The following is a 27463-nucleotide window of genomic DNA, read 5'->3' on the forward strand; positions in this document are numbered from 1 at the left end:
CATAGATCTAGCACAGTAATTCGGCCTCAGACAATTATTAAAAGACGAAAAGAGACAATTGTTTGATGTGTTCAATGTGACGGTGATACGGTAGTTTATATTTCAATGGATTAAAAGAGAGGAAAAAAAAACTTTTTTCTTTTTAAAAAAAACTTCAACGTATGGCTGTGATTGTTTAAATAATACCAAATGACAAATTGGGTTGATAAATTAGATGCTCGAGTGGCTCGATCTATCATTGGAAGATACTTTCAATTAGAATATTCAGGACATAGAAGAGAAAGAAAAGGAACAAGATTTACAACCGAATTACGTGCTGGAGTTACTGTATTCTTTGCAATGGTAAAAATAGAGGATATTCAAAAGGTATATTCAAACATGATTTAACATAGGCTTATATCATCTCTGTGAATGCTACAATTATTTCAGAAAGTGGTGGAACATGTGTCTGTAACAGTACTCCAACTGACCCAACCTGCGATAATGATCCTGCTTACCTCCAATGCCTTTATAATTTCAGACTTGACTTGATTATAGCTACTTCTATTTGTGCAATGATTTCTAGTATTATGATTGGTGTATTTGCTAATTTGCCACTGGGTATGGCACCTGGGTACAATAGAAGTCATCTAGTTCAATAACCAAAATTAATGCTAAAAATTAGTATGGGATTGAATGCGTATTTTACTTACACGATCGTTGGATACCATGGCTCTGGTAAAGTTTCTTATCAAACCGCACTGGCTGCTGTCTTTATCGAAGGCATCATCTTTTTCATTCTTTCTCTATTTGGTGTCCGACAGTGGTTTGCCCGTGTGATCCCAATGAGCATCAAGGTGGCTATGGGATGTGGTATCGGTCTCTATCTGTGTTTCATCGGTTTACAATCTTCAGCAGGTATTGGCTTAGTCGGACTGGATTATTCAACACTTGTCACCTTAGGCGGCTGTCCTGCTTCAGCTTTAGATGAACATGGTGCTTGTGTTGCAGGACATATGACTTCTCCAACCATGTACATGGGCTTACTTGGTTTGATCATCATGGGTCTCCTCATCATGTTTCGCGTTCAAGGTGCCATCTTGATTGGTATCATTGTGATCGCCATCACCTCCTGGCCTCGTAATAGTCCCATCACTTATTTCCCTTACACAGAAGCTGGAAATCAAATGTTTGATTATTTCAAAAAAGTAGCCACGATACACGATCTGAAGAATGTCATGGGACAATTTGACTTTGACATGACATCCAAGGAGATTTGGATTGCTTTGATTACCTTTTTGTATGTTGATATTTTGGATACCACAGGTACCATGTATTCTATGGCACGCTATGGTGGATTTACGGATACAGCAGGCGACTTTGAACATTCCACCTGGGCCTTTATGGCGGATGCTTGTTGTGTATCCATTGGGTCTTGCTTTGGCACTTCTTCTTGTACTGCCTTTGTTGAATCAGGCGCTGGTATTGCTGAAGGTGGCAGAACAGGTATCACTGCGATCACGGTCGCATTTGGCTTTTTTATTTCCATCTTTTTTTCGCCCATCTTTGCTAGTTTCCCACCTTGGTCAACGGGCCCCGCTCTCATCTTGGTAGGTTCGATGATGACATCCAGTGTACGTAATATCAATTGGGATTATCCTGGTGATGCCATTCCGGCCTTCATCACCATTACTGTCATGCCCTTTACTTATTCAATTGCTTATGGTGTCATTGGTGGTATCTGTGCTTACATTGCCCTCAATGGATTGGTTTATATCATTGACAAAGGTTCTGGTGGACGCATCCGTCCTGATTACTCTCAGCGTGAGGATTGGTGGACTGCAGTGCTTAGCAGGTCATTTGTACCCATGTGGATTCAATACATCATTGCAAAAATACAAGGAAAGGAGTTTAATTGGCATCAAGGCGAGTATGAGTTTGAAGAGCAAGAGGATGATGATGATGCGTATAGAGCACACTCTGAAGCAGTCAAAGAAAACCCAAGAGATCCAAGAGTCGTCATTGGATTAGAAGATGGATCCATGTTTAGTATGGAAACTAGAGCCAACGATAGATATTTTAAATATTAATTGTATATGCATCACAACAAACAAAAAATAAAAAATAGCTCATCATTTAAAAAGACTAAATCTAAATACTATTTTTTTTTATTTTATTTTATTTTACCTTTTTTTTTTTTTTTTTTTTTTTTTTAGTTAGTTGCAAGTGTTGATGTTTTCTTTCCTTTTTATAGTCAAGGCTTTGTTTATTTTGTAAAGCATAAAATTTCAAGCTTATACATTCGAGACTCCGTATTTTCTTTTTAAGGGCAAATTGTATCTCGAGAATACGATAGGTCGTTAGATTATGGTTTGAAGGGGGGGGAGGAAGGAAACAAAGCAAACAGGTAAAAACGCTTCGGTATGTTAATTGATGCTTATTTTTAGACTGTGTAGTGCCCTTAATCCTCCTACTATCCTTAACTTAAAAAGATCGACCTTCTTTTTTTCTCTTTTTCTTTTCTTAACCTCTTTCTTCTTAAAGTATAATGAAATTCTCTGTTGCCGCCATTTCTGCGATTGTTTTAGCAACCGTTGTTCCTCTGAATGCAGCTGACTCATACAGTGACGCTATGAAGACTTGGTGTGATGGTAGAGTTGATGAACCAAATTTTTAACAACATCAGAAAATAATATTTTATCTTAGGTCTTGGTGTTTCATTTCCTACTGGTGAAACTATTGTAGTTGCTGGTGAGGAAACCAAGGTCACTGTTAGTAAGTATACACTATCCCTTGATTACCATAAATAAACTGATCCAACCCCCCCCCCTTCATTTAGCCAGAAAACCTGATGAACGTAAAAAGACAATCACCGGTCTTGATGTAATACAACAAAAACATCATTTCGTTGTAAACATTTCTAAAATAATATTCATAGTTGTTCTCTGTGGACTCTGATGGAAACGCTAAATATATTCAAAATATCTGGGCAGGCAGTTATGATTTACAGACTACTGCTTCTCTCAAAGATACAATTCCTAATAGTGTATCAGCAGGTCTTTATTACTATCGGTAATTTTTTTTTAAAAAAAACCAAACAAGGTATTAATCATTTCATTGATAGTGTTTGGGTAACAAACTTAGTCAAGGACCCAAATGGCGACAAAGATACACATGGTCCTGACTGTATAGAAACATCCCATACCTTCAAGGTTACCTCTGGATCTCATACCAACGCTGCTGGAGATACTGAATATACCGAATCCATTGATGATGATAACATTTATCATCCTGAACATTATAAAGGTTGCTTTGGTCTATCTGTTGACTACCCTAAAAAGGGCAGTACATTTAACGTCGGTCATCATATTCATATTCAAGCCCTTCGTGACAGTGCTTCGCAAACAGATTCCTTGATTAAAGTTGAATTGTTCGAAGGAGATAAATTTAGAGGCGTTGCTTGGACTGGCAATGAACCCATCCAAAATTCTTTTACACTTAAAGATCATCTCAAATTGGAAAATATCAACCCTGAAGCAGACTATCGTTATAAGCTTTATGTTACTTCAAAACATTCTAATGAAATCTGTACCTTTCAATCAAAGACCTTCCATATCCAAGATTAAAAAAAAAAACAAAAAACAAATCCATTGTTGTTTGTGTGTTCGTGTCTGTGTAGTAATATAATAAAACTTTTTTTTTTTTTTTTTTTTCAAAAAAAGGGGGGATTATTTCTTCATCCCTAAGCCTGCTCGATCTTTTTGTGTAGCAAGTTGAATAGGTTCTGTGATGCCTGTCTGATTTTTACCTAGACTTTGTCCTTCTTGCCAACCCAACTTTTTCAACATGTCACTGCCGATGCCTTTGACTGCAGTTTGAGGAGATGACGAAACTGGAAGATGAGGTACAGGCGACGAAACTGAGACAGGGGGAGTAGCAATTTGAGGCTTGGGTATAGGTGTGGCATCTACTGTTGTTTGTCTCCTTAATTCTGCACGATCTACATATTCGTCATTGACTTGTTGTGTACTACCAAGATCATAACATTCCTTATAGTATCTCATCCAATCCCGTTTATTGGTTGCTAAATCTTGCATTCCACTCGGCTTTCTTTTTTCTTTCTTTCCAGAAGACACGTCAATAAAGACTTGGGTTAAACATTCTTTGCAGGGGCCAGTTGGATGTAAATGAACTTGCAATATAGTCGATCCAATCTCGATGTCATCCAAGTGATGAAGCAATTGTGGCAAGCTGCTTTGTTTAGTCTTAGACAGCCTCTTTCCATTGACAATAGTGCCATGCTGAGATCCTACGTCAACAATGTAAAATTGTTGTGTTGTAGGATTCAAGAAAACCATGCAGTGATATTTGCTTACTGCCATTTCTGGTAAACGCAGACGACGATCCCACGACCGATCGCGGCCTATTGTCAACCCATTCTCGTCTACTAGCACCACTTGCCCTGGCTTAAAAAAAGGACAGGATTGAACGACAAGTCGAATAGAATGTGTGCTGCTATTAGTGGTGGCAGCTGTAGTGTAAAAGCTGTCATAATCTCCACAGATCCACTGTTCTCCATTGTGATACATGACACGCTTTTCACCGTGCATTACATAAATCCCAAAGAAATCATCAAAGGTCCACTGCTCCTTTTCTTTGGGTGTTGATTCTTTGTTTTCCTCTTCTTGATTTGTTTCCATCAAACTGTTTTTTTTTAGAAAAAAAAACAAAACAGCGGAGAAAACTTGGCTTTTTCTAAAAAAAAAACTTTAAAGCAACAGAGTTGAGTTTTTTACATTATGAAAAGATAGTAGGTCATCAGGAACGATAGGTTTCAACTTGTATTTGTTGAGTGATCCATATATTCCGTACACTCTCTCAGGGTTGAAGAGTATGCCGATGGGGGAAATTTTGGGACGTTCAGTGACAATATGTCAATAATTGCCTTCAGGTCCTCAAATGACAAGCACGATCAGAAACATAACTACAAAAGAAAGAAAGGCTAGTACTAAAATTGCTGAAAAAGGATAAAAGTTGGAAAGAGGATTTTTGGTTGCTATCTAATAAAATATTCTTTAGAACAACGATGAACTAGTCCAAACATTTTGCAACATGAGTTGTAGTGAGCATGAATAATGATACATATGTAATATTTGCCTCTTTTATGGCTGGTAAGTAGTTGTCTTGTCAGTGTTGAATATCGCTGCCAATCAAAAATAGCAAAGACTTTTTGGATATGTAGATTATCATGGTCTGATCAGCTATGGATAAAAAGATACTTACCAGTGAAATAAAATCAAAAATGATAAAGAAGTTGAAAGGATGTTTATAAAATTAGAAAACGATGTTGCTTCACGCCTGTGTCGTTTGATTTATATGTCTTATATAAGCCTAAGTCAATTAAACCGCTTTGGCTTTCTAGGATTGAAAATAACTGGTACGATAAAAGATTAAAAAAGGAAAAAAGGAGAAAAGGAAAAAAGAGAAGGAATAGAGAAAATTGACGAAATGATGTCAATAGGGGATCGCTTCACAAGCTGCATTTACCAAATTATATCTCCTTTTAAATGAGCATTCAGATGTAAGCAAAACACTTTGTAAAAGGATATTTTAACAGTTAATTTCTTACAAGAAAGGAAAAGGTAAGAAAGTAGGACAAAGCATGCAAAAGAATCCATGTTTGTCTTGAACGATCCTCTGGCTATCAGGACTTAGGGCGGTATTTTAAGTCAAAAGGGTAGAACAAAGACCTTTCCTTTCTTTCTTTCTTTTTCTACAAATCTAAAAAAGAAGAATGAAGCAATGCTTGTTATCCCAGTCGTATTTATCTTTACTTTTCTCAAATGCGATTCCTTTAAATCATCCTATAAACCTTCTTAGTAACAAAGTGTAAACAACATAGAAAATAAAAATCACGAAAAGCTTTTTAATAAATAACTTTTTTCTACAAATCATCAAGCAAACAAGGAAGGATCATTTCTCTGAATAGCCTTCAACACACGTTGTACAAAAGGTCTTGATCTCGCAATCTCACCTACAGGAGTTCTCAGTAAAACCTTGATCAACCTCACTAAACCTTCGAGTGCTTTTGTTTTGATAGGCGTATCTTGATCGACATGATAGAGCAAGATCTCACAGGCTTGTTTCAACTCGTGTACACAGGGCCTGAAATAGCAATCTACTTGAACAATCCAAGCATCAAAGAGTTCTACAAGGGCAAATGCAGCAGCAGTACATCTTTGGAGAGACATGGGTGTAGGTAAATAACTTTGATGGATCAAGATCCAGTGTCCGTGATGTCTAATCCACTGTTTAAAAGCAGATCTCTGGTACCATACATCATTTGTATTTGCTACCTCTGACAAGGTTGGCAGCTCCTTTTGAAATTGTAATAATCGTTTCTCTATCCTTTCGATTGCTTCATAGCTTGTCTGAGCTTCCTCTGGATGAGTAAAGATGGTTCGACGAATGTCTCTTGTGATCTGACAGGTGTGGAATTCAGTCCATTGAAAGAACGATTGACGATCAAAGAGCCCGCGTTTGAAATAAGTCGTCGTACTCACATGATCGTCCAAGTGAATTTCATAGGGTTTATTGTGATAGTGTGAGGAAGCGGTATCCAAGAAATACATAAACCAAAGCAGGGATCTTGCATATTCCTTAACAACCTCAACATCAGGCTTCTGCGGAAACATGGCTGCTTGATTTTCAGCAATAACATCTAGCGCATCCTCTCGATAGAGCTGTAAAGAGAGTGCCATACGAACGGCCATACCTGAATAGAGATAGACAACTGATGTATTTCCATTTTCAATATGATACAGAACAAGGTTACAAATCGCTTGACAAGTCATCAAACAAGGCAAGTCAAAGTAGATGCTTGATAAGAGCCGTTTGGCCCATTTGTAATATTGAACTGATATCTGTGTACAACTCGCTTCGTCCATCGTATCATCAAAAATCTCCGGATGCCAGTAGAAGGCGTGAGGCAGCATATGGCATATGATGGATGCATAGAGCAGTTGAAATGCGGATGGCAAGGATGCAGGGTCAGGCTCAGATAAGATGACTGAAAATAAGCTATCAAAGGGCTCAACAGCTCCATATAGCAAACAGGTCTTATAAAGTATCAGCAGTCGGTTTACCAATGTAGTTGACAATGGACTTGGTATACATGTCTCTTCTTCCTCAACTTCTTCTAGTAGCTGTAAACCTGTGTTGATACCATCATCATCGTCTTCACCGTCATGAACATTAGGCCTTAGACTAGTAAAATGACTTAATCTAACGTTAGGGAATATTGAATGATTTCTAATCAACCAAACAGGTTTTTTTTCAGGCTGTGGGTATAAAATGGTGTTATCTTGACCAAACTGTAGTAGAGTAGAGTATATATCAGTCATGTGAAACATATGTGTATCAATCGAGAGTCCAGCTTCCGAATGATAGATTTTCCAGCGTTGGAGTGAATTCGTGTGAATAATTTCATGGGATTGACTGACAGCGTGAAAAAGGTGTTCAAGTCGTCCAAATTCATTGATAACCGAGTGAATTTGGTTTTCAAGACCAGCAAAACGATCTCTTAATGCTGTGCTCTCCAAGTCGCCTGGTACTTCCAAATACACACAATCTACATTGGCTATAGCACACTGTTCACAAGTCGGCCTTGATCTTGAACATTTTGAACGATGTCTTCGGCATCTGCAAACAAACAGAAAGGGAAGTTTTTGTTTAAAAGTGGTTTATAAAAAAAGTTTCCGGTTTACCTTTGACAAGATAAAGGCATACGGGTTCTTCTTTTAATGGGTGGATTAGAAAGGCTTTGTTCTGTAGTTGTATTCATTGTAATGTAAGATTAGAAGAGTGAGGGGATGGAGGGAAAAAAGCAAAAAAAGATAATTTTCACACGAAAATCCTAAAAAGGATATTTTTTAAGCGCGTTCATTTTTCTTTCTTCATTGTTTTTTTTTTAAAGTCGTTAGATACCTTCTTTATTATGTTAAAAAGCGCTTCTTTACCCCCAGTAAATATACACACATAGAATTACTTTAACATGTAATAGCAGATTCATAAAGCATGTTCTTTAGGCCCGCATGTCAGACAATGTACTTGAAACCTATATGAATACAGTTTTTCAATGCACACCCAGACGAGACAGAGGAACGGCTCCTGCTGAAGAGTGGTGGCAACTGTTATCGGTTATAAACGTACATGAGAATCACTACATGCTAACACAGGAAGAGATCGATGCCTTGGAGCCTTATTGTTTGAATAATCCTGAAATGGAAATGACGCCTCAAGATTTTGTACGATTGATCAGTATGGTTCGATACACTGATTCAGATATACAAGAAGTAGAAATCACACCACAAATGAGTATTTCAGCTTCTATGAGAGCTAATACAATTAATTATTATGACGGAGAAAGTGTACACCATCCAGAGCCACACTTTGATGTAAAAAAAACTAATAAACAGAGGGAAAAGTATATTTACCAAATACAATATAGGACATCATGGAAGATGATAGAAGAGTACCACCTTATGAATCAATTCATCATTTAGAGGTAAAACAATACGAAAAGTCCTTTTTTTTAATCTTTGCTTTAAACTAATGATATATGAAAAGGAAGTAAGAAGGTTAAAAAAGGATAAATCAGATTTATTATTACAGCTCAAAGAAAATGATAATAAAATACAAGAAATGGCGAAAGTGCATTTGGAACGTATTTCTCAGTTAGAAACAAAGATACAATATTTGAACATTGAAAAAGAAAGGCAGAAATCGCTAACAAGCGAACACTTGCAAAAAGAAAGAGAACGACTGGACAAAATAGCTGAAGTAAGACTACACATTCACTTTAGATCATTATTATTATTACTGAGACATGACATTTTTAGCTTCAAAACAATGCAAAAAATATTGAAGAAAAGCATAGTACATGTTCAAAGAAATTAATAAAAAAGGAAGAAGAAGTAACAAAGTTACAAGAGAGATTAAAACAGACAGAAAAAGAATTGAACCAAATTAAAGAAAGTACAAAAAATAAGGAATTGGAATTAAGACAAGTAGTTGATGAGAATATAAAGCTTATGGAAATTATTGATAAACAAAAAGTTTGACTTGGATGAAGCAAGAAGTGGATTAAATCACTTTTATTCAAATGTACACTCATAAATACGTCAAATCGAATAAGGATTTTAATTTGAATTTTATAGGGCAAAGATCAAAACGAATTAGAAGCAGAATATATTGAAAAACTAAATCAAACAAAAAGAGAACGCGATATATTTAAGCAACAGGCCGAAGCAAGCGAAACTCAAATACGATATTTATCTAACCAATTAGACCAGCATCATCAAATTACAAATGATATCAAATCCCACATTCATTCAGCTCATTCCATATTTCTTAATCCATTCATCCAATTCATCTCATATATCGCCTGGATCTTTCTCTTTTATCACCTCTTTTTGGTCATTTTTGCTTATCTAACAAATCAAACACCATTAGATCCCATATTGAACAAGCTTGATTTTTGGTTATATTATCATTTTGTAAAAACTTGATTTTATTGAACGATAATGTATTTACCACTCTTGACTTGCTTTTTTATATCCCTAATATTCACCCAAAGTACATTTGAATCATTTCCTCGATTCACCTGCATGCTTGATAATAAATCGTTACCATCAAATCGAACTACAATCGGTTGCGGAGTCCCTTGTTCTTTTGTGTCGAACTGTGCTTTGATGATTGAGATCTCTTCATTTTCCAATGTACCAATGTCCCATTTGATACGCTGATGAGCTAAATTCAATTCACCTGAAGGGATACTTGATGCATGTTGGACGTCGCCCGTGATTGAAGTCATGAATGCCACGTTTTGCAGCCGATTTGGTTGCTTTTGATATTTGATTAGTAGTCGGCTCTTATCTACCTCGCATTTCCACATTGCTTTGACAAACAGCGGTAAGCTTTCCAGATTTGTCTCGTATCTTACTATCACAGTTTCATCTCTTAAATGAAGTGATGTGAGTTGAAAGATATCGTCAGAGACGCGGCTGACATGTTCAGTGAGCTTAAGAGTTGTGAATGGAGGAAGATGTAACTGAAAGCAAACTGGTAATAGACTTTGAGAAGGACCAGTGTATCGGATATACACTTCTCCCATTAAACTAGACTGCTCAATCTGATTTGATCTTGAAAGTACATTGACTGTTTCAATGATATTGACGTCTATCGTTGGTTGTTCATTATTTGCTTCTTCAGATGCTTGTAAAAGTGGTCCTGCAGGCTGCTCTACAACTGAATATAGCTGTGTACTGCTGCGCACTCTAAAAACATCGCGTTTTATAAGCGACACCTCTTTTGATAGAATGCGTTTTTTATCCTACTTACTCTCTACGCCCTCTTGATCTTTTATTGGTTGGACTCTTGTTTTTCTATCATATAAAGATGTCAAAGATGTAGGTTGAAACAAGAAAGGAAGGGTTACCTCTTTTAATATAGTGGCCATTCGATTGAGTGCATCATCTATGTTTCCTTCTTCTGCCACGGTTTCATTTTTAATATCTACTCTTATTCGACTATTAGGATTACTGCTAAAAAGACTTCATGAAACATTTAATATAAAGACATGTTGGATCTAAAGCTTCTTTTTACCTGCCGTTGTCCGAGCTTGTATCTTCTGCTCCTACTGAACATTCAGATTTTTCTATAGTCCAAGGACGACTTCGATCGGGAGGAGGTATGGAGTAGCCTTCTGAATCCGTTACTGCGGGAGGAGTAGTGCTTTTTATCATTTGTGGTTGTTGTCGATGCAATGTTGCTGCTGCAAAACTGGCAGCCTTTCTTAGACGTGGCATTGCAGACTCAATTCCTCTACTTTGTCTACGGTTATCATAACTTTGAGCAGAACGCATACTGTGAATATCAACTAAGCTACTAGAATGACCAAAACGTTGTTGAATACTTCGCTCTGTGATATCAGGTTGACTGCTCTTAGATTTACGTCGTATACTTCCAAGTGAGGAAAAGACTAGGACCAATATTAATTTAGCCCTTTTCGCATATTTTTGCACATTTATTCTTACGTCGTTTCTTTTTAAAAGGCAATGATGTGTGCTTGAAGCTAGCATCAGACATCGATGAGTCGATAAGTGGGCCATGATTTTGTCCAGATTCATGTGATGTATTAGAGCAAAAGTTCATGATTTCGTTTTCTGTGGAAAGAGAGTTTGTAATAGCCAGAGTAGTTTTTGTCAACTATAATGAATAGTTAATTTCTTTAGACTGCTTCCTCTTCTCTTCTAACCTCTAGGCTTTTTTCTAGTGCAGTCTGTTGAAGCATTTCGAAGCCTTGCACAATTGATTTTATTACAGTCCATCGATATTCATCCACAGTCTGATAGCTCTGTCAAATGTAAAAATATAAGCTACAGCTGCCTTTTTAAAATCAGATATTACTTTTAAGTACATAGTTGCTCTATTCGACCATTCATGGTGCTTCTTCTCTTGCTGTTTAACATAATCTACCGCTTTCAATTCACCTTTTGTTCCTGCTTTTTTATGCTACAAAAGTAAAACGCACATCGATTTTAAATAAATAAAAAATTCCCTCCTAACTTCTATTCATACCTTTTGAACTTTGAATTCCAAATTGTCGTATTCTTTACAAATTTTATTTAATGATTCTTGCATAGATTGAACTTGCATATAATCTGAATTATTCATCATGCACTGCCTTAAAGGTTGTTCAATATTTTCAATTATCTTTTTCGAATAGTCTGAATGAATATTACACAATGTCGAGAGCTCTTGATACAATGCGTCCCACATTGGAAGAAACGTTCTATAAAATGTTAGTAGTTACCCTATCTTAACTTTTTTTATTTACCCAAATGCCGTTTTATTTGATATATAATGCTTCTTTGCCAATTTCAATAAACTCTTTACATATAACTCTTCCACCTGTGCACTACACATATATAAATACCGATACAAAAACATACACACACAAAAATGGCTCAGTGTGCATCTTTTAGTCCAAGATATATAGCTTGATTATTACCGATCTCGAAAATAATGTGCAAGTTCTTCATTTATTTTTATGCCTGAGGCAAGCCGTGTGTGTGTTGAGTCTAATACATATCTTGGTCTCTCATTCTGTATATATTGAAGTTTAAAAAAAGGAGAAATACGCAAAAATAGACATATGGAAAAGAGGACTTACGATAAATGTATTTAAGAATAATTCGCTATTAATTGACATTTTTATGCTAATGTATAAAGCCACATGAATATACTATAATCAATAATCTATGGCGCCTTCTTTTATTAGTTGTTTTGTTGCCAAAATATAAACAAAAGCGAAGAAAAAAGAGGTAAGAAATCAAGCATATTTGTATTATACAGTCCGATAAAATCTATTTCCGATTAATCTAGGAACATAGTCACAACTTTTTTTTAATTTATTTGCTGGTTCTTTTGTGGTGGTTTGCTCATTTAAACTAAAACTTCCTTCATAGTCAGTTAAGCTTCACATCTGCCCAATTGATGCTAGACTGTAAGCAAACACTGTTTATTTTATTTGATAAAAAGCGGATTTTAAATATGTTTCAACACTTTATATTCCTTTTTGAAAAAATAATTAAACAAATTAAACTCCATCAGGTATGTCATAACACATTTTGCACAATAAAACACATAATGCTTTCAGATTTGTATCAGTAATAAAGTTAATCTTATAGAAGCTATAGCTAGTCAATCATTATGCTATAACTTCACAAAAGAGACTCTAATTTTTCCAATGCTTTGTATCAATCTCATTTCAGGATAAAATAAGGAGACGCGACCATGTAAATCAGCTTTTAGGAATTTTTATGTGAGAAAGAATCTAAAGATTAAAAAAAATACATAACACTCCTAAAAATAAGCTATCCAGAAGTAATATACAGATATTTTTGTTTTCAGTAGAGGTTTTTCTATTTCCCATAAAATCATGAAAAATTATTTGGAATATTATTATGGGTTGAAACTGCATTTTAATACAATTTAATGCATAGGGACTATTCTAAAGGGAAAATATACGCCATCTTCTTCTTTTCCTGAATTCAAAGCTTGCTTTTTTAATGAAGCATTATTTTATTAAAGCAATATTACACTTTGCACATAGGATATTTTTAACGCGTAAGATGATGAACAAATTAATTTGTCAACAAAAGTTTAACTAATCAAAATAAGCCATATTATCTATGAGACAACAAGCTATTAGAAATAAATTTATTTTAACAATATTTAAGAGCGAAAAGAACATATGCATATCTCTATCTGGTAAAATAATTATTCTGAAAGAAAGAGAAAAAGGGGAATTATAAAGACAGCTGTCGATTCCTTTAACAATGAATACAACATAAAACAATTTTGCTTATTCATGTCTATTTTAAATGTATATCATTTATCAATAACTTCAGTGTTTAACGTCATCCATGAAAAGAGACGATCCATTGTAGAAGATCCTCCCATATTTTCACTCCTTCAAACCGAACATAAATAGTAAATTTGACGAAACGAAGATGAAATATGTGGTTAAAGCCCTTAAGCCCCCTTTATTGTTAGTAATATATAATAAATAAATTTTATTATTCTCTCTATATACCTACCTTTAAGATACGGATAGCTTTTGAAAATCCCTTAATATAGGATGGATAATAGCAGCTTTATCAAAAACACCTTTGAACCCAAGGAGGGGTGTCTATTATTTCTTTCGTTTTCGTTTCGCCAACCTTATTATTATCGCATTTTTCAGTGAAAAAAAAAGGTTTATTTGTTTACTCGGCTCAGAGTCCTGAACAAAGTTTGAAGCTGTAACATGAAATAATATTTTTCAAATATCAGCGAGTTTGATCTGTTTAAATAAACAAAATTGATACCTCAATCATCAATATTGCTTTAAAATCACTGTATATAAAAAAACTAAAAGTGATCAATGGATGTATTTAGACAAATGTGTATCATCCTTTCAGTTTTTATGCTTCATTTTGTTGATTTCTTTGTTTATTCTACATCTACTCTTAACTATATTTTCAATGACTATCTATCATTTGTAGAGCTGAAGAGATATGCGTTTTCAGATAAAAGGCTAGAAAGGTATCTTGATTGATATAAAGTAGATCGTCTAGATTAAAACAGTAAATCAGCTTATTGATGGAAAGAAGCTAAGGCAGCAGATGCGTTTACGATGTCTCAAGCGTACATTAAGCTAGAATCCACGGTATATTCGATATATTTATGTTTTTCATAATAGAAAATAAACAAGATGAATCAAAATAAGTTTTGAAGATACAATGAAATCGAAGGTTAAACCAACCATCTACCACTACACACTTAATTTGCCTTGCAACAATATCATTATTACTGATGATGTACAAATGTTTCACTTTCTGCACTGGCAGCAGCGATAGTGTCATCACAATAACAATCACAATCACCACCATTACTACTGCTACTATAGCAATAATAATAAATCGAAGAAGAGCAAGAAAAGTTGAAAGAATAGCAAGTTCTTCCTAAATAATAATTAGAAACATTTGGGCAGTCGGAATCACTATTCCTTAGCGACGATACAGACGGTTGGATGATCGACAAACAAGATATCAGCTGTAGGTTGCTGCACATCCACTTGCTGCTAAGCATGCCTGCATGAAAAAACCTGGGGAATATGATAAACTTTATTAAACGCTTTATTGTAAATATGAAAATTAAAAAATGGCCTAATTTATTGACAATAATTGCTTATTTTGCTTGTATTATTACAATGGAGCAATATTTGATATTTTTTGTTGCAAAGGACCACTACCACAAAAAGACGTGCAGAAGTGCATATGGAACGTTCTCTACAGATCACATTACAGTGCATTAGTGGCAAATCCACTCAGAACAGGACAAGATGTAAGCAGGATATCTATTTTAAGATAAAAAATGAGGGTATATGTTAGGAGCTTTCTTTTTTTATTTTCGAACTGAGCCACTTGAAATACCATAATCAAGATGAAAATATAATTATTATTTTGTTAGGCCTATGGAAATCAGGAGCATCACATGAAGCTAAAGCAATCCGCGCCATTGTTTATTTGTTGCTTGGGTTGGCAATTATGAATGTGAAGAACATATCGAAAGCTTATTTATTTGTCAACTTTATTCATTCATTCGTCCGGAAACTTTTCGAAAGTGAATATTCGATTAGCCATGGTAAAGGGAAGATATACAAGAATCTCATCTGTCAGCATATAGAGATGCTGTATCACTAATATATTTGTTCCCTCTGCACAGACCCAACCTTCAGATGATCTGAAAAAGGGCTCTATTACAAAGTAGATTGTTGTTTATACTATTGGTACAAATACACGACAATATTTGGCAAAGTTAAATCGAAGAGACATCTCAAAAATAAAAATTAAAAATGGGTTTTTATCGGCTTTCTGTCTACAAAGGATGTCATCGACAAAAATTGCCTGATTATGATACCTTGTGTTCAAACCACTGTTAGTCTCAAATTTTTACACGTCTCCTCAGCACCAAGATTATTCATTGTTTTTATTTGTATTCGCGCAGGCACGAAAATTCAATCCTACGTTATGTGCTTGGGTATAACAAGTTATACACGACGACCGAAGTTGTAAACTAAGTTATATTCAACACTAGATGAAGCACAATGATGCTCTTATTTCTAGACGATGTGATTAATATTTCAATGAGTAGAGTTTACGATCTACCTTTCCTCCTTTCAACAACAATATTGCTATCATCGATATTTGAAGAACTGATTAGTGATCATAAAAGCAAAAAGTGAAGACACTCTATTGACTATAGTAACTAATTTATGTTGTTTAATTTCTTTTGATTTATCATCTTATCGCATAGAAAGCATTATATAGTAATCCTTCTTATATTCTTATACTGTTCCATCTGCTTTATATAAATGCAAGTAAAACGACTTTAGACTCGTCTCTTATTAGTAATCGCGCAAAATGAGCTTAGAAAAGTCGACATTGTTATCATAAACTTCATCAAAGAAAGCTAATGATTGGGACCATTTTTTCTTATCAAGTATGATATGTAAATCTGAAAAATACTTTAGTATACAATAATTTATGAATGGTTTATTGATTTTGCTAAGTCTTATACAACAGGTCATAGTGTTATGTAACAATAAGTTTTCTTAAAGCGAAAAGATCGGAACACTAAAGCATAATATCCAGCTTTCAAGAAAGCAGATATAAATGCTAACAAAATTTCATCTTACAACACTTTGAAATGGAAGTACTACAGGTGATTTCAATTTTGTCTCTGCTAATAATTTAAAAACCGATTAAATTTGAAACCTTTAAACTGTCATGCTACGGAGAATGCAATCTTTAGCCTATATGGATTACTTTAAATACCTTTACATATACTTCTTGTGAAAAGAATAATAGGGCTATATACTAAAATAAATGTTATATCCCCGGACTTTCTGAGAAATTTCCACTGTTTGAGTTCAGAAGCATCATAATAAACAAATCTGCGTAGTTTCAAGGAATCACTCAAGTATGCTCTTATGCTTCCGCCAATAAAACTATGTCTATGAATTCATTTTGTTTTGAAGGCACGCTTGGCGCAACTTAAAAAAAGAAAAAAAAAAGAATCAGATAACCCACACTACTTCTTAATAAGCATGAATGAAGCCTTTAAATCACAGAATAGAAAAACAAAAGCTGACAAGATGCCAAAATAACGTAATGCTATTATTGTTAGTTGCAACCTGCAAACAAAAAGATGTGATCTTATTAATTAGCAAAAGTAGCTATTCTGATTTGCCTAAAACATAAACTACATTACTTTCATTCAAACACATGTACGTAGAATATATGTTAAAAAAGGAACAAGAATCGGAACGATTTATACACCATATAAACGTGTTTATCAAGTCTTAGAGTTGTGCAGATATATTTTTTATGTGCTGCAAAAAAACACCCTGTGTCATGTCATGCTGGTAATTCAACTGATGTACAATATGATGGTAATACAAAATAATTGGTTTCAATTAGCAAGTGAATCAATGTCTCATTGAAGTCCTAATTACAAAAGTAAGTTCAGGAATCAATGTCTAAAAGGATTAATTGGTCATCACTTTGTATAAATGTAGAATTGGAGTTCCTCATAAATACCAGCCTACTTTAAAATAGCGTTGACGTTATGTTGCACACCCACTTTAACATAATATTTCAGAAAAACGGGTAATGTAAATCGGGGGTGTTTTTGTATATGATGTATTGTAACATCCCATAATATTAGTCAAGTATTACATTCATTTTGCTATTCTTAATTCTACAAAAAAAGACAAATTTTCTACATTCGTATTTTGTCTTTTTCACAGAGAACCCTTTATTATCACTGTAGTAACTTTTTGCTAATATACCAACGGAAAATGTATAAATTCAAATTTTTGGGTGCTTCTGCTTTTTTCTTATCTAGTAATTTTTTGCTCTAATTATTAAGCATATTCAAACGTGTAGAACATTTGTACAACGTAGTATTAACCATTAAGGGTCCAATCCTATCCTATGCAGCATCATCTTTTTTGGATGTTTGTCTGAGTCCAGCATATTTCTTAAATGTACTATATTAGGAATAAATAAGGTATATTGCTATCCGCTATTTACTGCAGTGAAGAGAACGTGAAAAGAAACTGTTTTATCAAAATGATGAATAAACGATACTAAAGATGCAACTATTGAGAATTCATTTTCTAAAGAATTTACTTTAACGCGCGTTATATGGATACATCCTCTGCTTTATTAATTTCATGTACTTTATTATTTTGAGTAACTGCCCAAAAATCCGAGGACGTGGCATGGTGTTTATCATGTGACATATATTCGCAAAGAATTGCTTTTTGGCATTACGCCTGTTTACAAGGAATTGAAGGCTCAATAATTTTTGTCAACTTTGTACAAAGTATAGCATGACAACTAAAGACGAAGCAACTATTGATTATATATCCGCTTTCGTTATTTTGCAGCTTTGTCAACTGTAACCACAAGTGTTGTTTCGGTAAAAGGCTCTAAATTTAATCATGTTTGTTACACAAAAGTTCATAGCTTGAAAAGGCAACGCAAAATGCAATACCGATTTCTGGTTTTTGTCCCACGACGCTCCAGAACAAGTCTGACAACTTTGCCTTGTACCTTTGTTGAAATTTCTATATTAATTAATTTAATATTCACTAATTTATTTTCAGTCTCCATCTTACATCTTTTGAAATATAAAAGCACCCTATTTATGAAGCTCTTTTGTTTTATCATCATCAGCAATGCGTTTCTCTATCAGTTCGCTCCTTTTGACACTCTCTTTGTGCTTTGCATTGGCTTCCGCCGCCTCTGTCAGCGTTTGTTCATCGTGTACCTACAAGACCATCAGCAAGGCCCTTGCCGCCCTCCCTAAGGGCTCTACAACCTACACCGTTTCAATTGCTCCTGGAACATACAAAGAAAAAGTCACGATTTCTCGCTCTAATGTTATTTTGAAGCCCAGCAGCGGCACTGTCTACATCGAATACAGCGCTGGTCACAACACTCAATCTTCTACAGGATCCGATACCGACTCTGCTGTTTTGACTATTACTGGAAGCAATGTTAAGCTTTACAACATTGTTGTCGCCAACACTTACAAGCAAACCAGAAACATTGCCAACTTGGCCCTTAACCTCGCTGGTCCCAAGGCCTCCTTCTACAACGTCAAATTCTATGGCTTCCAAGATACTCTCTTGATCAACCGTGGTGGCTCTGGTTACTTCAAAAAGTGTTATGTTGAAGGTTCTGTTGATTTCATCTGGGGTTACGGTACCGGTAAGTAGATCATTTCTTAATACAATATACTTAGACACGTATGCTTACATTGTCTTTTAGGTTTCTTTGACCAATCTACTATTGCTTCCAACCAAAAAGGTGGCTCTATCACTGCTCATAACAGAGATTCTGCCAGTGCCACCGGTGGTTTCTACTTCAACAGCTGTACTGTCAAGGCAACTGTTCCTTCTGGTCCTCTTGCTTCTACTTACAACTCTGGCATGGCTTTCACCTCCTCTTCTCAATTCCAACACACTTGTTATCTCGGTCGTCCTTGGGGCAAGTACGCTCGCGTTGTCTTCATGTACTCTAACATTGGCAGCCACATTTACCCCGCTGGATGGAGCATCTGGAGCAAAAATGATCCCAGAACTGGCACTGTCATCTTTGGTGAATACAACAATGGTGGAAGCAGCGCTTGGAGCTCTTCTCGTGCTTCATTTGCTAAGAACTTGACTTCTAGCCAAGCCTCTGGCTATAGCCTCAACAGCGTCTTCAATGGTGACACCTCATTCATTGACAAGTCTATCTAAGTTTCTGAATAACCTTACAAACACTTGACAATAAAAATATACCTCAGTAGACCTATTTAGTTGTCTGAAAACATATACTGCAATCTTTCTAAATGTTGTTCATAGTATGTCATTTGTATTCCCTAAACAGATTGTTGTCTTTGCTGGGTACAACTTGCTCATATATGTTAAAGGCAGTAATAACATTCTTCTACAATTTGATAATGTTACTTTCCTTTTGTCTATTTTTGATTATCAAAACATCACTTGAGAGCCTTTAAGTATCGGCTTGGATGCTCTGTATTTCTGCAATAGCACGCTACCATCTCTCCCTCTTTTTTTTTAGAAAAGTTAAAGAAGGTATTCCAGATAGAAAGCTTGAAAGTGCAAAAGTCTATTGTAATAAAGCTCATAAGCGTCTCTGAGCAACGACCTACAACCGCTCTTCTTCATCAAGTAACTCTTCTAATGATACTTATCACATTAAAGCTGATGGAAAGTATTCTGGCAGTAACGAGACGTCATTGAAGTTATTCGTAAGAGACCTAACATACATTTTGCAATTAATATATCCAAGATGATTCATCTTGTTGGAAGTAGCGTTTTCAAGAAAACAATACGAGCATTAGTTTCAACTCATACAGATTAATCTCTCTCGATAAAATGTGCATTTTCAAATTTTTTGCTGTAGAAAATATGTTTGTGAACTGCGTAACTTTATTTGATAATAAATTGGAGCACCTCGTGTTGGAATATTTAGACCATAAAGCACTTGTTGTGGAGTTAGGCATGAACAAGTTCTTCAAATGTTTAACAAAAGAAGAATATTGTATAATGGGTAACTTAGGATATATAATATCAAAACTAATAAATGATTAAATACACCAATATTGCCAACTGTTAATTATCAATATTTTAATATTTAATTAAAGATGCAGATGTTGCTGAGGGAAAAGCTGTTGAAGGTATTTGGGACGAATCATTAGGCTGCTGTTCAGGCAGCTTGCGTTTCATGTAAGAGGATGTGTGTATATATTTGAGCAATTCATATGGTAATTTACAGGTTTATGCTTAATGTGTAAATCCTCAGGCACAAAAACTTCAATGCTTTCGATAGGTCTTTGTTTATCAGCCCATCATAAACTTACTTCTGGGTAATACAATTATATCTAGCAAACTAAGTAAATCATGATAATCTTATTCATAAAAAAATATACCAACTGCAATATAAATGGCTAATGTTCAGTTTTCCTTTTTCTAATTATTTCACAGAGTTGGAAGGTGACTCGAAATAGCCACATGATGCACAGTATAGCTATATCATATCAAATAGCTAAAAAATGGGTCTTTGGGTGGCAGAAGCCAAGCCCCCAATCAGTTCAACAGATAACGACTTATTTATACTTTCTATTGAATTGTAGATTATGCTAAATCGATTAGTAGAAGTTGGTGCTGACTCTTCTACTGTATTTGGTACTTTAGTGGGACGGTTTACTTATTCAGCTTAGAACATATATTTCAAAGCTCCTGTGGTATACAGGATGATTGGATTGAAGTTGATTTTCCTTTCAAAAAGGTTGCATGATCTTGACTTTCTTTGTAACTCTATTACTTCTATATGTCAATTGAATGCAATCATAAACGAGCAAACCACCGGCTGAACTAAACTGTCATTCATTACTAACATCTAAACTGCTTGCGTCTCACTATAAAGCTACACAATAGAATGCTAATGATGGTATACCTATAAGACATTTTGGGGCTTTATCATATACTATGATCAAAAATTAAAAAGTTAGCTTTTTTTTTCGCTTTGCTAATTAAGTTTCTATACTTTTTCAGTCTTGTCAATATTAACTTTGATCTTGCCCAAAGAATTGATTAACTCATTTTGTGTGTACAAATGACGAGTTTAATAAGGCGACATACATTATTCTTTTGTATTTAATTGTCCAAATGTTTCAAGTGAGGAGTGTACGAACGTAATTCTCTTAGGTTTTAGGCCTCGGCCCATTTCAAATCGCCCTTGAAAGAGACAAACAGTCCTTAAAAGCTTTCAAAGTTTGCTTGTTGATATGGGAAGGAGCAGCATTTTCAGCTAAGTCTATCTTTTAATAACTTTAATCCCTACTGCTCCGGATAGAGATAGATACAGTCTGGTAAATCAAGTACTACCTGGCATATACTATTTATCCTAACTAATTTACGCACTGCTTTGTTTAAAAGATTAATCAAGACTACATTATCTTATAAAATGAGTAAGACATCATCTTCAATACTCCTTCTGTTACTTTATCTACAATAAATATATTTCTTAAAAACACGGTCTTCCAACGATTAAGTAGAGCAATGCACTCTTCTTTTTATTTTAAAAAAAATTAAATCATAACCTCAATCATTGACAATTTAGTTTAAATACCCTCTTTCAATTTCAAAGAACAAAAGGCTATTGCGTCAATCAAAAAAGTATATACTACATTTGTAATTCTACTGGCTTGTGTAATTTTTCACTTTGAGCAATTTACACCATTTCTGGTTTTTATGTCCTACTGTTAGATAAATAGATTATATTTATCTGAATTAAAAAATTTGTACTCTACTTGGCATGTTATGGAATAATTATTGTGCTTTTTCACACAGTTGGAACTTTCTGAAAGACCCTGAATTAATGAACGAGAAAAAAAAAAACTTGCCGGAAATATTTTTTTTTTTAAAATCGTGTGGGAAAAAAAATCTATTGTGCTTGAATTCCAAGGAACATGATGCTTTCATGAAATAATAGCCATGCAATCAATCTTTGACCATCGGTGAAACAATAAGGCTTTCACAAACTTTAGAATACGACTATGAAAATGTTTTTGTGCCTTACATTGTTCACCTTTGTGGCAAGTAAGAGTTGAGCTTTAAAAAATTATATCGGCATATATCACATCTTTTTGTCCGATAATAAGTTTTGTGCACCAGGGCAACTACACTATATATACAACTTGCTACAAGAAGAGATGCAGTCTTTTTAGATTAAATAAAGAATGCTCATTTCACTAAGCCAGGCCTTGATATCTTCCGTCCTATTTGCTCCTCTTATAACTGCAGCAAAGACCACGCTCAAAGTCTGCCCTTCTTGTGATTACTCAAACATCACCAGCGCCCTGGCTGCCCTTCCTAACAATACTGAAACATGGACACTTTTGATTGCCCCTGGAAACTATACCGAGCAACTCATTATCACCAGAAGTAACACCGTCTTGAAGCCTTCTTCCTCAACAGGAGTGGTATCTATCCAACACAGCGCCTATCACGATACCCAAGCCCATGTAGGCTCTGATTCTGACTCTGCCGTTTTGGCTGTGCGTGGGCAAAATGTGAAAGTGTACCAGATGGATATTGTAAATACTTTTCATCAAACACAAAATATGGCAAACTTGGCGCTCAGTGTTGAAGCAGAAAAAGTATCCTTTTATGATGTGAAGTTTTATGGATTTCAGGATACCCTTTATGTCGGTTCTCATTCATCAGCTTATTTTAAAAACTGTCGTGTAGAGGGATCTGTTGATTTCATCTTCGGAAGTGGAATTGGTACGTTTGATAACCATTTTTCTTACTTTGGTTTCTAAAAATGAAGATAGGATACTTTGAGAGCTGTGATATTGCTTCCAATAAGGCAGGCGGTTATATTACTGCTGACAAGAGAGCCGATGAAAATGATAATGGAGGTCTTTATTTTAACAACTGCAACACATTTGCTACACTTCCCTCAGGTCCCCTTGCAGAAACCAAGAATACCACAATGACTTTTACTTCACCATCGCAATTTCCTGATTCTTGCTATCTTGGTCGTCCCTGGAGCCAATATGCTCGAGTGGTTTACATGAATACATCTATTGGATCCCATATAAACCCTGCTGGTTGGAGTGCCTGGCAAACTAAAGACCCTAGAACAGACCATGTTTCGTTTTATGAATACAAAGACCGTGGAAGCCATCCATGGAACGCAACCACCCGAGCTAATTTTTCGTCCCTACTTACTGACATTGAGGCCGAAAAATACACGCTTGAAAACATATTTGGGGATCTTTCATGGATAGATTTAAGTTATTAAATTCTATATATCACTTTTATATAAATAAAAGCCGGATATTCTAATAATGTTTAAGAAATTTACAGTCTAGATAATATTCGCTGTAGTTCTGGCTACGGTATGATTATCTTATATATGCTTATATAGAAAAAATAGTTTGTCAAGCTTCAAATGTAGAACCAAATTCTTACAGAGCTAGCTATTTTGGTGTAGTTTATAATTGATTTTAATATTTTTATATTAAATTGAGTAGTTGGATATACAACGCCTTTATTCTCAAAGACCCTTGAGTTATAGATAAAAAAGTACTAATCAAAGATCACTAGCTTCAAATACATAAGATGAGTTTGTTCCTTCTACGTCATCCAATTCCTTAAACTTGTTACAATTATATAAAGTAAAGTTTATGACCAACCATTGTACTGTATATCATTTTATTCATTAAGCTGAAACTATCAGAGAGACCATCACATATTTCTTATTTAATAAATATTTCGACTAACACTTTTCTTTCACCAATGCTTTACTATGCTTAAGATTTGATGCTCATTTGAAAAGCAAGAGATGCCGCAATGAAATCTACAAGACAAGATTAGCCCCTCACCAACACAGACAGAAATGAACATAGGATTCATTCGAGAGTGGCAGAATAATATAGATACAGAACATGTATGATTGTATCAGTCTTAAATGTTGTATGTCACTGAAAGTGTGTTTACTTTGCATGAAGCTTTCAAAATCGACCAACAGTTGATCTATCACAACCATGGATAGGCAACAAAAAAGTACATTTTCTGTAAAGGAGGTCAATGGGTTACTGACACTAAAGCATTACTGTACTAAATGACTATATTATTTAATCCTTTTATAGTAATTAGTCCATACTTTTGACTCCGATTTAAGGCAGGTTAATAAGCAATCATTAATATTCGGTAGTGCGATCTTTTTAAAGATCAATTTTATTTATTTTTTTTTCCTTATTGTTGCAAAGGGTCCGTTGTCTTTGATAGATCATGTAAATAAGGGTCGTCAAACGCTATCAAGAGAAAACAATATTCTTAAAAGATGATGTCGTCAACTCAATTGCGTATAACCATGTTTTGTTGACTTGCATGGGTACATGTCCTTTCGTCTCTTTCCGTATGATCATCTTACGTAAACCAAGTACTCATTAATGATCAATTAAGTGAATAAAGGGTTCCCATGATTAGCAACACCTCTCAATTAACAATTTATACTGTTTGAAACTTGAATTTTTTTTTAAAGAAAAAAAACCTATAAATACGTCTAGTTTGACAAGAATCCTCCTTCTTTTTAAAAAATACACATTTTTCAAAGAAACAAATATGAATCACTGGTTCATAATCACCTTCCTCTGCATCCTTCTCTATAAAGCTCAAGCCAGCTTTCTTGATTCCCCTTCGATTGCGACATATTGGGGACAGGTAAACCAGATTTGTTTCTAGAGGGGGGGGGGAAACTCACTGCTGTTTGTTTTCCTTTTGATAGAATTCAAAAGGAGGCTCCGACACACAGCATTCACTTGCTACTTATTGTGATGGTAATTCGGATGTTATCATCCTAGCTTTTGTTCTTGACTTTAGGAATAAGGAGCTTCCTCAACTTAACCTTGCAAATTCATGTGACGGACCTCGATTTCCAGGCACCAATCTCTTACAATGCCCTGAAGTTGGAAAAGGTAAATAGGATTGAATGTTGGATCGATTTTTTGACGATTTCAATAAAATATGTAGATATCAAGACCTGTCAAAAGAAGGGTAAAACGATCTTGTTGTCCTTGGGTGGTGCTGCTGGCGCTTATGGGTTTGCTAATGACAAAGATGCTGTTGCGTTTGCTGACACACTTTGGGCAACCTTTGGTGGTGGAAAAAGTGAAAGACGACCCTTTGGCGATGCGGTCGTTGATGGATTTGATCTTGATATTGAAGGGGGTGGATCTACTGGTTATGCAGTGAGTAACCACTTTCATTCCTTGACAGACACTCATCAGTTCACTTTCACAGGCCATGGTCAAACGACTTCGCTCTCATTTTAATTCAGACAGGTCCAAGAAATATTACATCACAGGCGCTCCACAGTGTCCATTCCCTGACGCTATGCTTGGGCCTGCTTTGGACGCATCTGAATTTGATGCTGTGTTTGTTCAGTTCTATAACAATTACTGTTCTACGACCAGTGGGAATTTCAATTTTGAAACATGGGATCAGTGGGCAAGGCACACCTCACCTAATAGAAACGTCAAGGTGTTCTTGGGCCTGCCGGGATCAAGTGCAGCAGCCGGTAGTGGTTATGTGCCTTATAAGACATTAGAACCAGTCATCAGGCACTTGTATTCAACCTATTCGAGCTTTGGAGGTGTGATGTTATGGGGTAAGTCAGAGAGGGATGAATACGAAAACAGATGCCAAATGACTCCTTTTTTATTGTAGACGCATCCGCATCCTATAGCAACAAGGAAGTATCCCCCCACTACCAAGCTGCCATATTCAAATTATTATCTAGCCTAAGCAAAGGCGGACCTAGCAAAGGCGGATCTAGCAAAACAATCAAGAACACAAAAACAATCTCTTCTCATACAACCAAGACCACAAAGTCCCATCGACCTACAGACACCCCCTCTGTGAGAGAGTGTGTACAAAAAGACCAACCTTGTTCTGGCGGGTTTGCATGCTCTGGAAACTCCTTTGCTACCTGTGTCCACGGTCGGTGGCTTCTTCGACCCTGTCCAGAGGGACTTGTCTGCCTGTCTTCAACAGACGGTGTGTCTGCCTACTGTGCTCAAGGTAAGGCAAAGACATGCACCCGTCAAGGATCCTTTCAGGCTTTGGCGGCCGTGGATTCATCCGTGGCCAAGGCTTACACCGGTCGTTCAGTCACTGCCCAATTCTCCTTCATCGGAGCTCGGCAGCATCGGTTTACGGCCATCCTGAACGCTCGCTGCTTGTCCCACCAGGCCTTTGGAGAGAGGGTGAAGGTTCAATTGAAAGTCAGCCAAGGTATCAAAATCACCCAAGTCAAAGGGGGTACAGTCCGTCAGCAAGGAGACACGGTCCTCATCCACTATCACAATCCGATTGACAAGGCCATGGCCATTGTGATTCAGATGCAGGGGCTGATGCCAACCCATGGGGTGTTTATAGGACCATCGATGGATAGCATCAAGTTTTATTAGAGATGGACATGTTTGTGGTTACAAAAGATAGCAGCATGCTTGTACAACCCATCTTTTTACACTAGAATACAAATAAAGCAGAAAAGACGTTCATCTCTTCCTTCTTTACGTACATTCCACCTTCTTTATCCTGATTGAGGTTCATTCTGAATGATGGAAAGGCAAATGAATAAGGGTCATCACATGGGCTTGAGGAAGGTATTGCTGCTTTGCTTTGGGACTTTTATGAAAGATTTCTTTGTTTACATTTCTGTAGAACAAGATAAAGACTGTTTATTGTTTGTGGATGAAGAGGCAGAAAAGCAGTAGGATGAATGCACTGGTCATTTTTCAAGTTGAACAATGTGTCGACTTTTCATTCTTGTTGTTATAACCATGTTAAGTGTTTATGGTTACTTGAGATGATGTAAAAAGATAAACATGAGCCATTTGATGAAAATATTTGTGTATCCTTGGAAGGTTCAAAGAGAGTATGGATGGACTGAAAAAGTAACAAATATTTTGTAGTTGAAGACGGTAACTTTAATACCGGGTCATGCAGAGTTATTGTTACTCATCTTTAGAATGCGAATTTGCTCATGTCTTGTGTATCTATTGATGAAAAATAGCTTACTAAAGTGACGCATGGGATACACTTGGAATTGAGTTCGGTTGAACAAACGAATGCTTTGGTTACTGCCAACAGGTTGAAATCCATCGAGTGACTGTGTAGCAAATCATGTTGTACCTTGTGATGTCAAGCAATTCACTCTGTTTTCTCCTGGGATTATCAATTGTATGCATTCGGTGATTGAAGGTAGGCTGTTTTGAA

General features: G+C 35.7%; 10 protein-coding genes across 10 annotated transcripts; 7 read left to right on the forward strand and 3 right to left on the reverse strand.

The window, feature by feature from the left end:
- Positions 1–189: 189 nt before the first annotated feature.
- RO3G_10103 (uncharacterized protein) lies at positions 190–2069 on the forward strand (the record flags this gene model as incomplete). The annotated part of the gene is made up of 3 exons (XM_067664688.1): positions 190–342; positions 393–613; positions 665–2069. The coding sequence occupies 3 exons, from the start codon at positions 190–192 to the stop codon at positions 2067–2069; spliced, it is 1779 nt and encodes a 592-aa protein (XP_067520789.1).
- Positions 2070–2527: 458 nt separating this feature from the next.
- On the forward strand, positions 2528–3605 carry RO3G_10104 (uncharacterized protein; the record flags this gene model as incomplete). The annotated part of the gene is made up of 5 exons (XM_067664689.1): positions 2528–2630; positions 2686–2754; positions 2819–2862; positions 2918–3051; positions 3104–3605. 5 exons carry the CDS (start codon positions 2528–2530, stop codon positions 3603–3605), a joined length of 852 nt encoding a protein of 283 aa, XP_067520790.1.
- Positions 3606–3707: 102 nt separating this feature from the next.
- RO3G_10105 (uncharacterized protein) lies at positions 3708–4798 on the reverse strand (the record flags this gene model as incomplete). Its single annotated transcript, XM_067664690.1, has 2 exons — positions 3708–4683; positions 4776–4798. 2 exons carry the CDS (start codon positions 4796–4798, stop codon positions 3708–3710), a joined length of 999 nt encoding a protein of 332 aa, XP_067520791.1.
- Positions 4799–5933: 1135 nt separating this feature from the next.
- On the reverse strand, positions 5934–7822 carry RO3G_10106 (uncharacterized protein; the record flags this gene model as incomplete). Its single annotated transcript, XM_067664691.1, has 2 exons — positions 5934–7680; positions 7746–7822. The coding sequence occupies 2 exons, from the start codon at positions 7820–7822 to the stop codon at positions 5934–5936; spliced, it is 1824 nt and encodes a 607-aa protein (XP_067520792.1).
- A 478-nt stretch (positions 7823–8300) lies between these two features.
- On the forward strand, positions 8301–8593 carry RO3G_10107 (uncharacterized protein; the record flags this gene model as incomplete). The annotated part of the gene is made up of 2 exons (XM_067664692.1): positions 8301–8435; positions 8489–8593. The coding sequence occupies 2 exons, from the start codon at positions 8301–8303 to the stop codon at positions 8591–8593; spliced, it is 240 nt and encodes a 79-aa protein (XP_067520793.1).
- Positions 8594–9550: 957 nt separating this feature from the next.
- RO3G_10108 (uncharacterized protein) lies at positions 9551–11967 on the reverse strand (the record flags this gene model as incomplete). The annotated part of the gene is made up of 9 exons (XM_067664693.1): positions 9551–10316; positions 10381–10424; positions 10478–10592; positions 10645–11020; positions 11076–11247; positions 11363–11395; positions 11449–11553; positions 11620–11833; positions 11879–11967. 9 exons carry the CDS (start codon positions 11965–11967, stop codon positions 9551–9553), a joined length of 1914 nt encoding a protein of 637 aa, XP_067520794.1.
- Positions 11968–18334: 6367 nt separating this feature from the next.
- RO3G_10109 (uncharacterized protein) lies at positions 18335–19402 on the forward strand (the record flags this gene model as incomplete). Its single annotated transcript, XM_067664694.1, has 2 exons — positions 18335–18869; positions 18930–19402. 2 exons carry the CDS (start codon positions 18335–18337, stop codon positions 19400–19402), a joined length of 1008 nt encoding a protein of 335 aa, XP_067520795.1.
- Positions 19403–20077: 675 nt separating this feature from the next.
- RO3G_10110 (uncharacterized protein) lies at positions 20078–20523 on the forward strand (the record flags this gene model as incomplete). Its single annotated transcript, XM_067664695.1, has 3 exons — positions 20078–20219; positions 20314–20395; positions 20499–20523. 3 exons carry the CDS (start codon positions 20078–20080, stop codon positions 20521–20523), a joined length of 249 nt encoding a protein of 82 aa, XP_067520796.1.
- Positions 20524–22410: 1887 nt separating this feature from the next.
- RO3G_10111 (uncharacterized protein) lies at positions 22411–23480 on the forward strand (the record flags this gene model as incomplete). The annotated part of the gene is made up of 2 exons (XM_067664696.1): positions 22411–22957; positions 23008–23480. The coding sequence occupies 2 exons, from the start codon at positions 22411–22413 to the stop codon at positions 23478–23480; spliced, it is 1020 nt and encodes a 339-aa protein (XP_067520797.1).
- Positions 23481–24805: 1325 nt separating this feature from the next.
- On the forward strand, positions 24806–26652 carry RO3G_10112 (uncharacterized protein; the record flags this gene model as incomplete). Its single annotated transcript, XM_067664697.1, has 5 exons — positions 24806–24904; positions 24969–25158; positions 25214–25431; positions 25484–25850; positions 25910–26652. The coding sequence occupies 5 exons, from the start codon at positions 24806–24808 to the stop codon at positions 26650–26652; spliced, it is 1617 nt and encodes a 538-aa protein (XP_067520798.1).
- Positions 26653–27463: the final 811 nt, after the last annotated feature.

This window comes from Rhizopus delemar, genomic scaffold (assembly GCF_000149305.1).
Source record: "Rhizopus delemar RA 99-880 supercont3.7 genomic scaffold, whole genome shotgun sequence".
Classification (NCBI taxonomy): domain Eukaryota; kingdom Fungi; phylum Mucoromycota; class Mucoromycetes; order Mucorales; family Rhizopodaceae; genus Rhizopus; species Rhizopus delemar.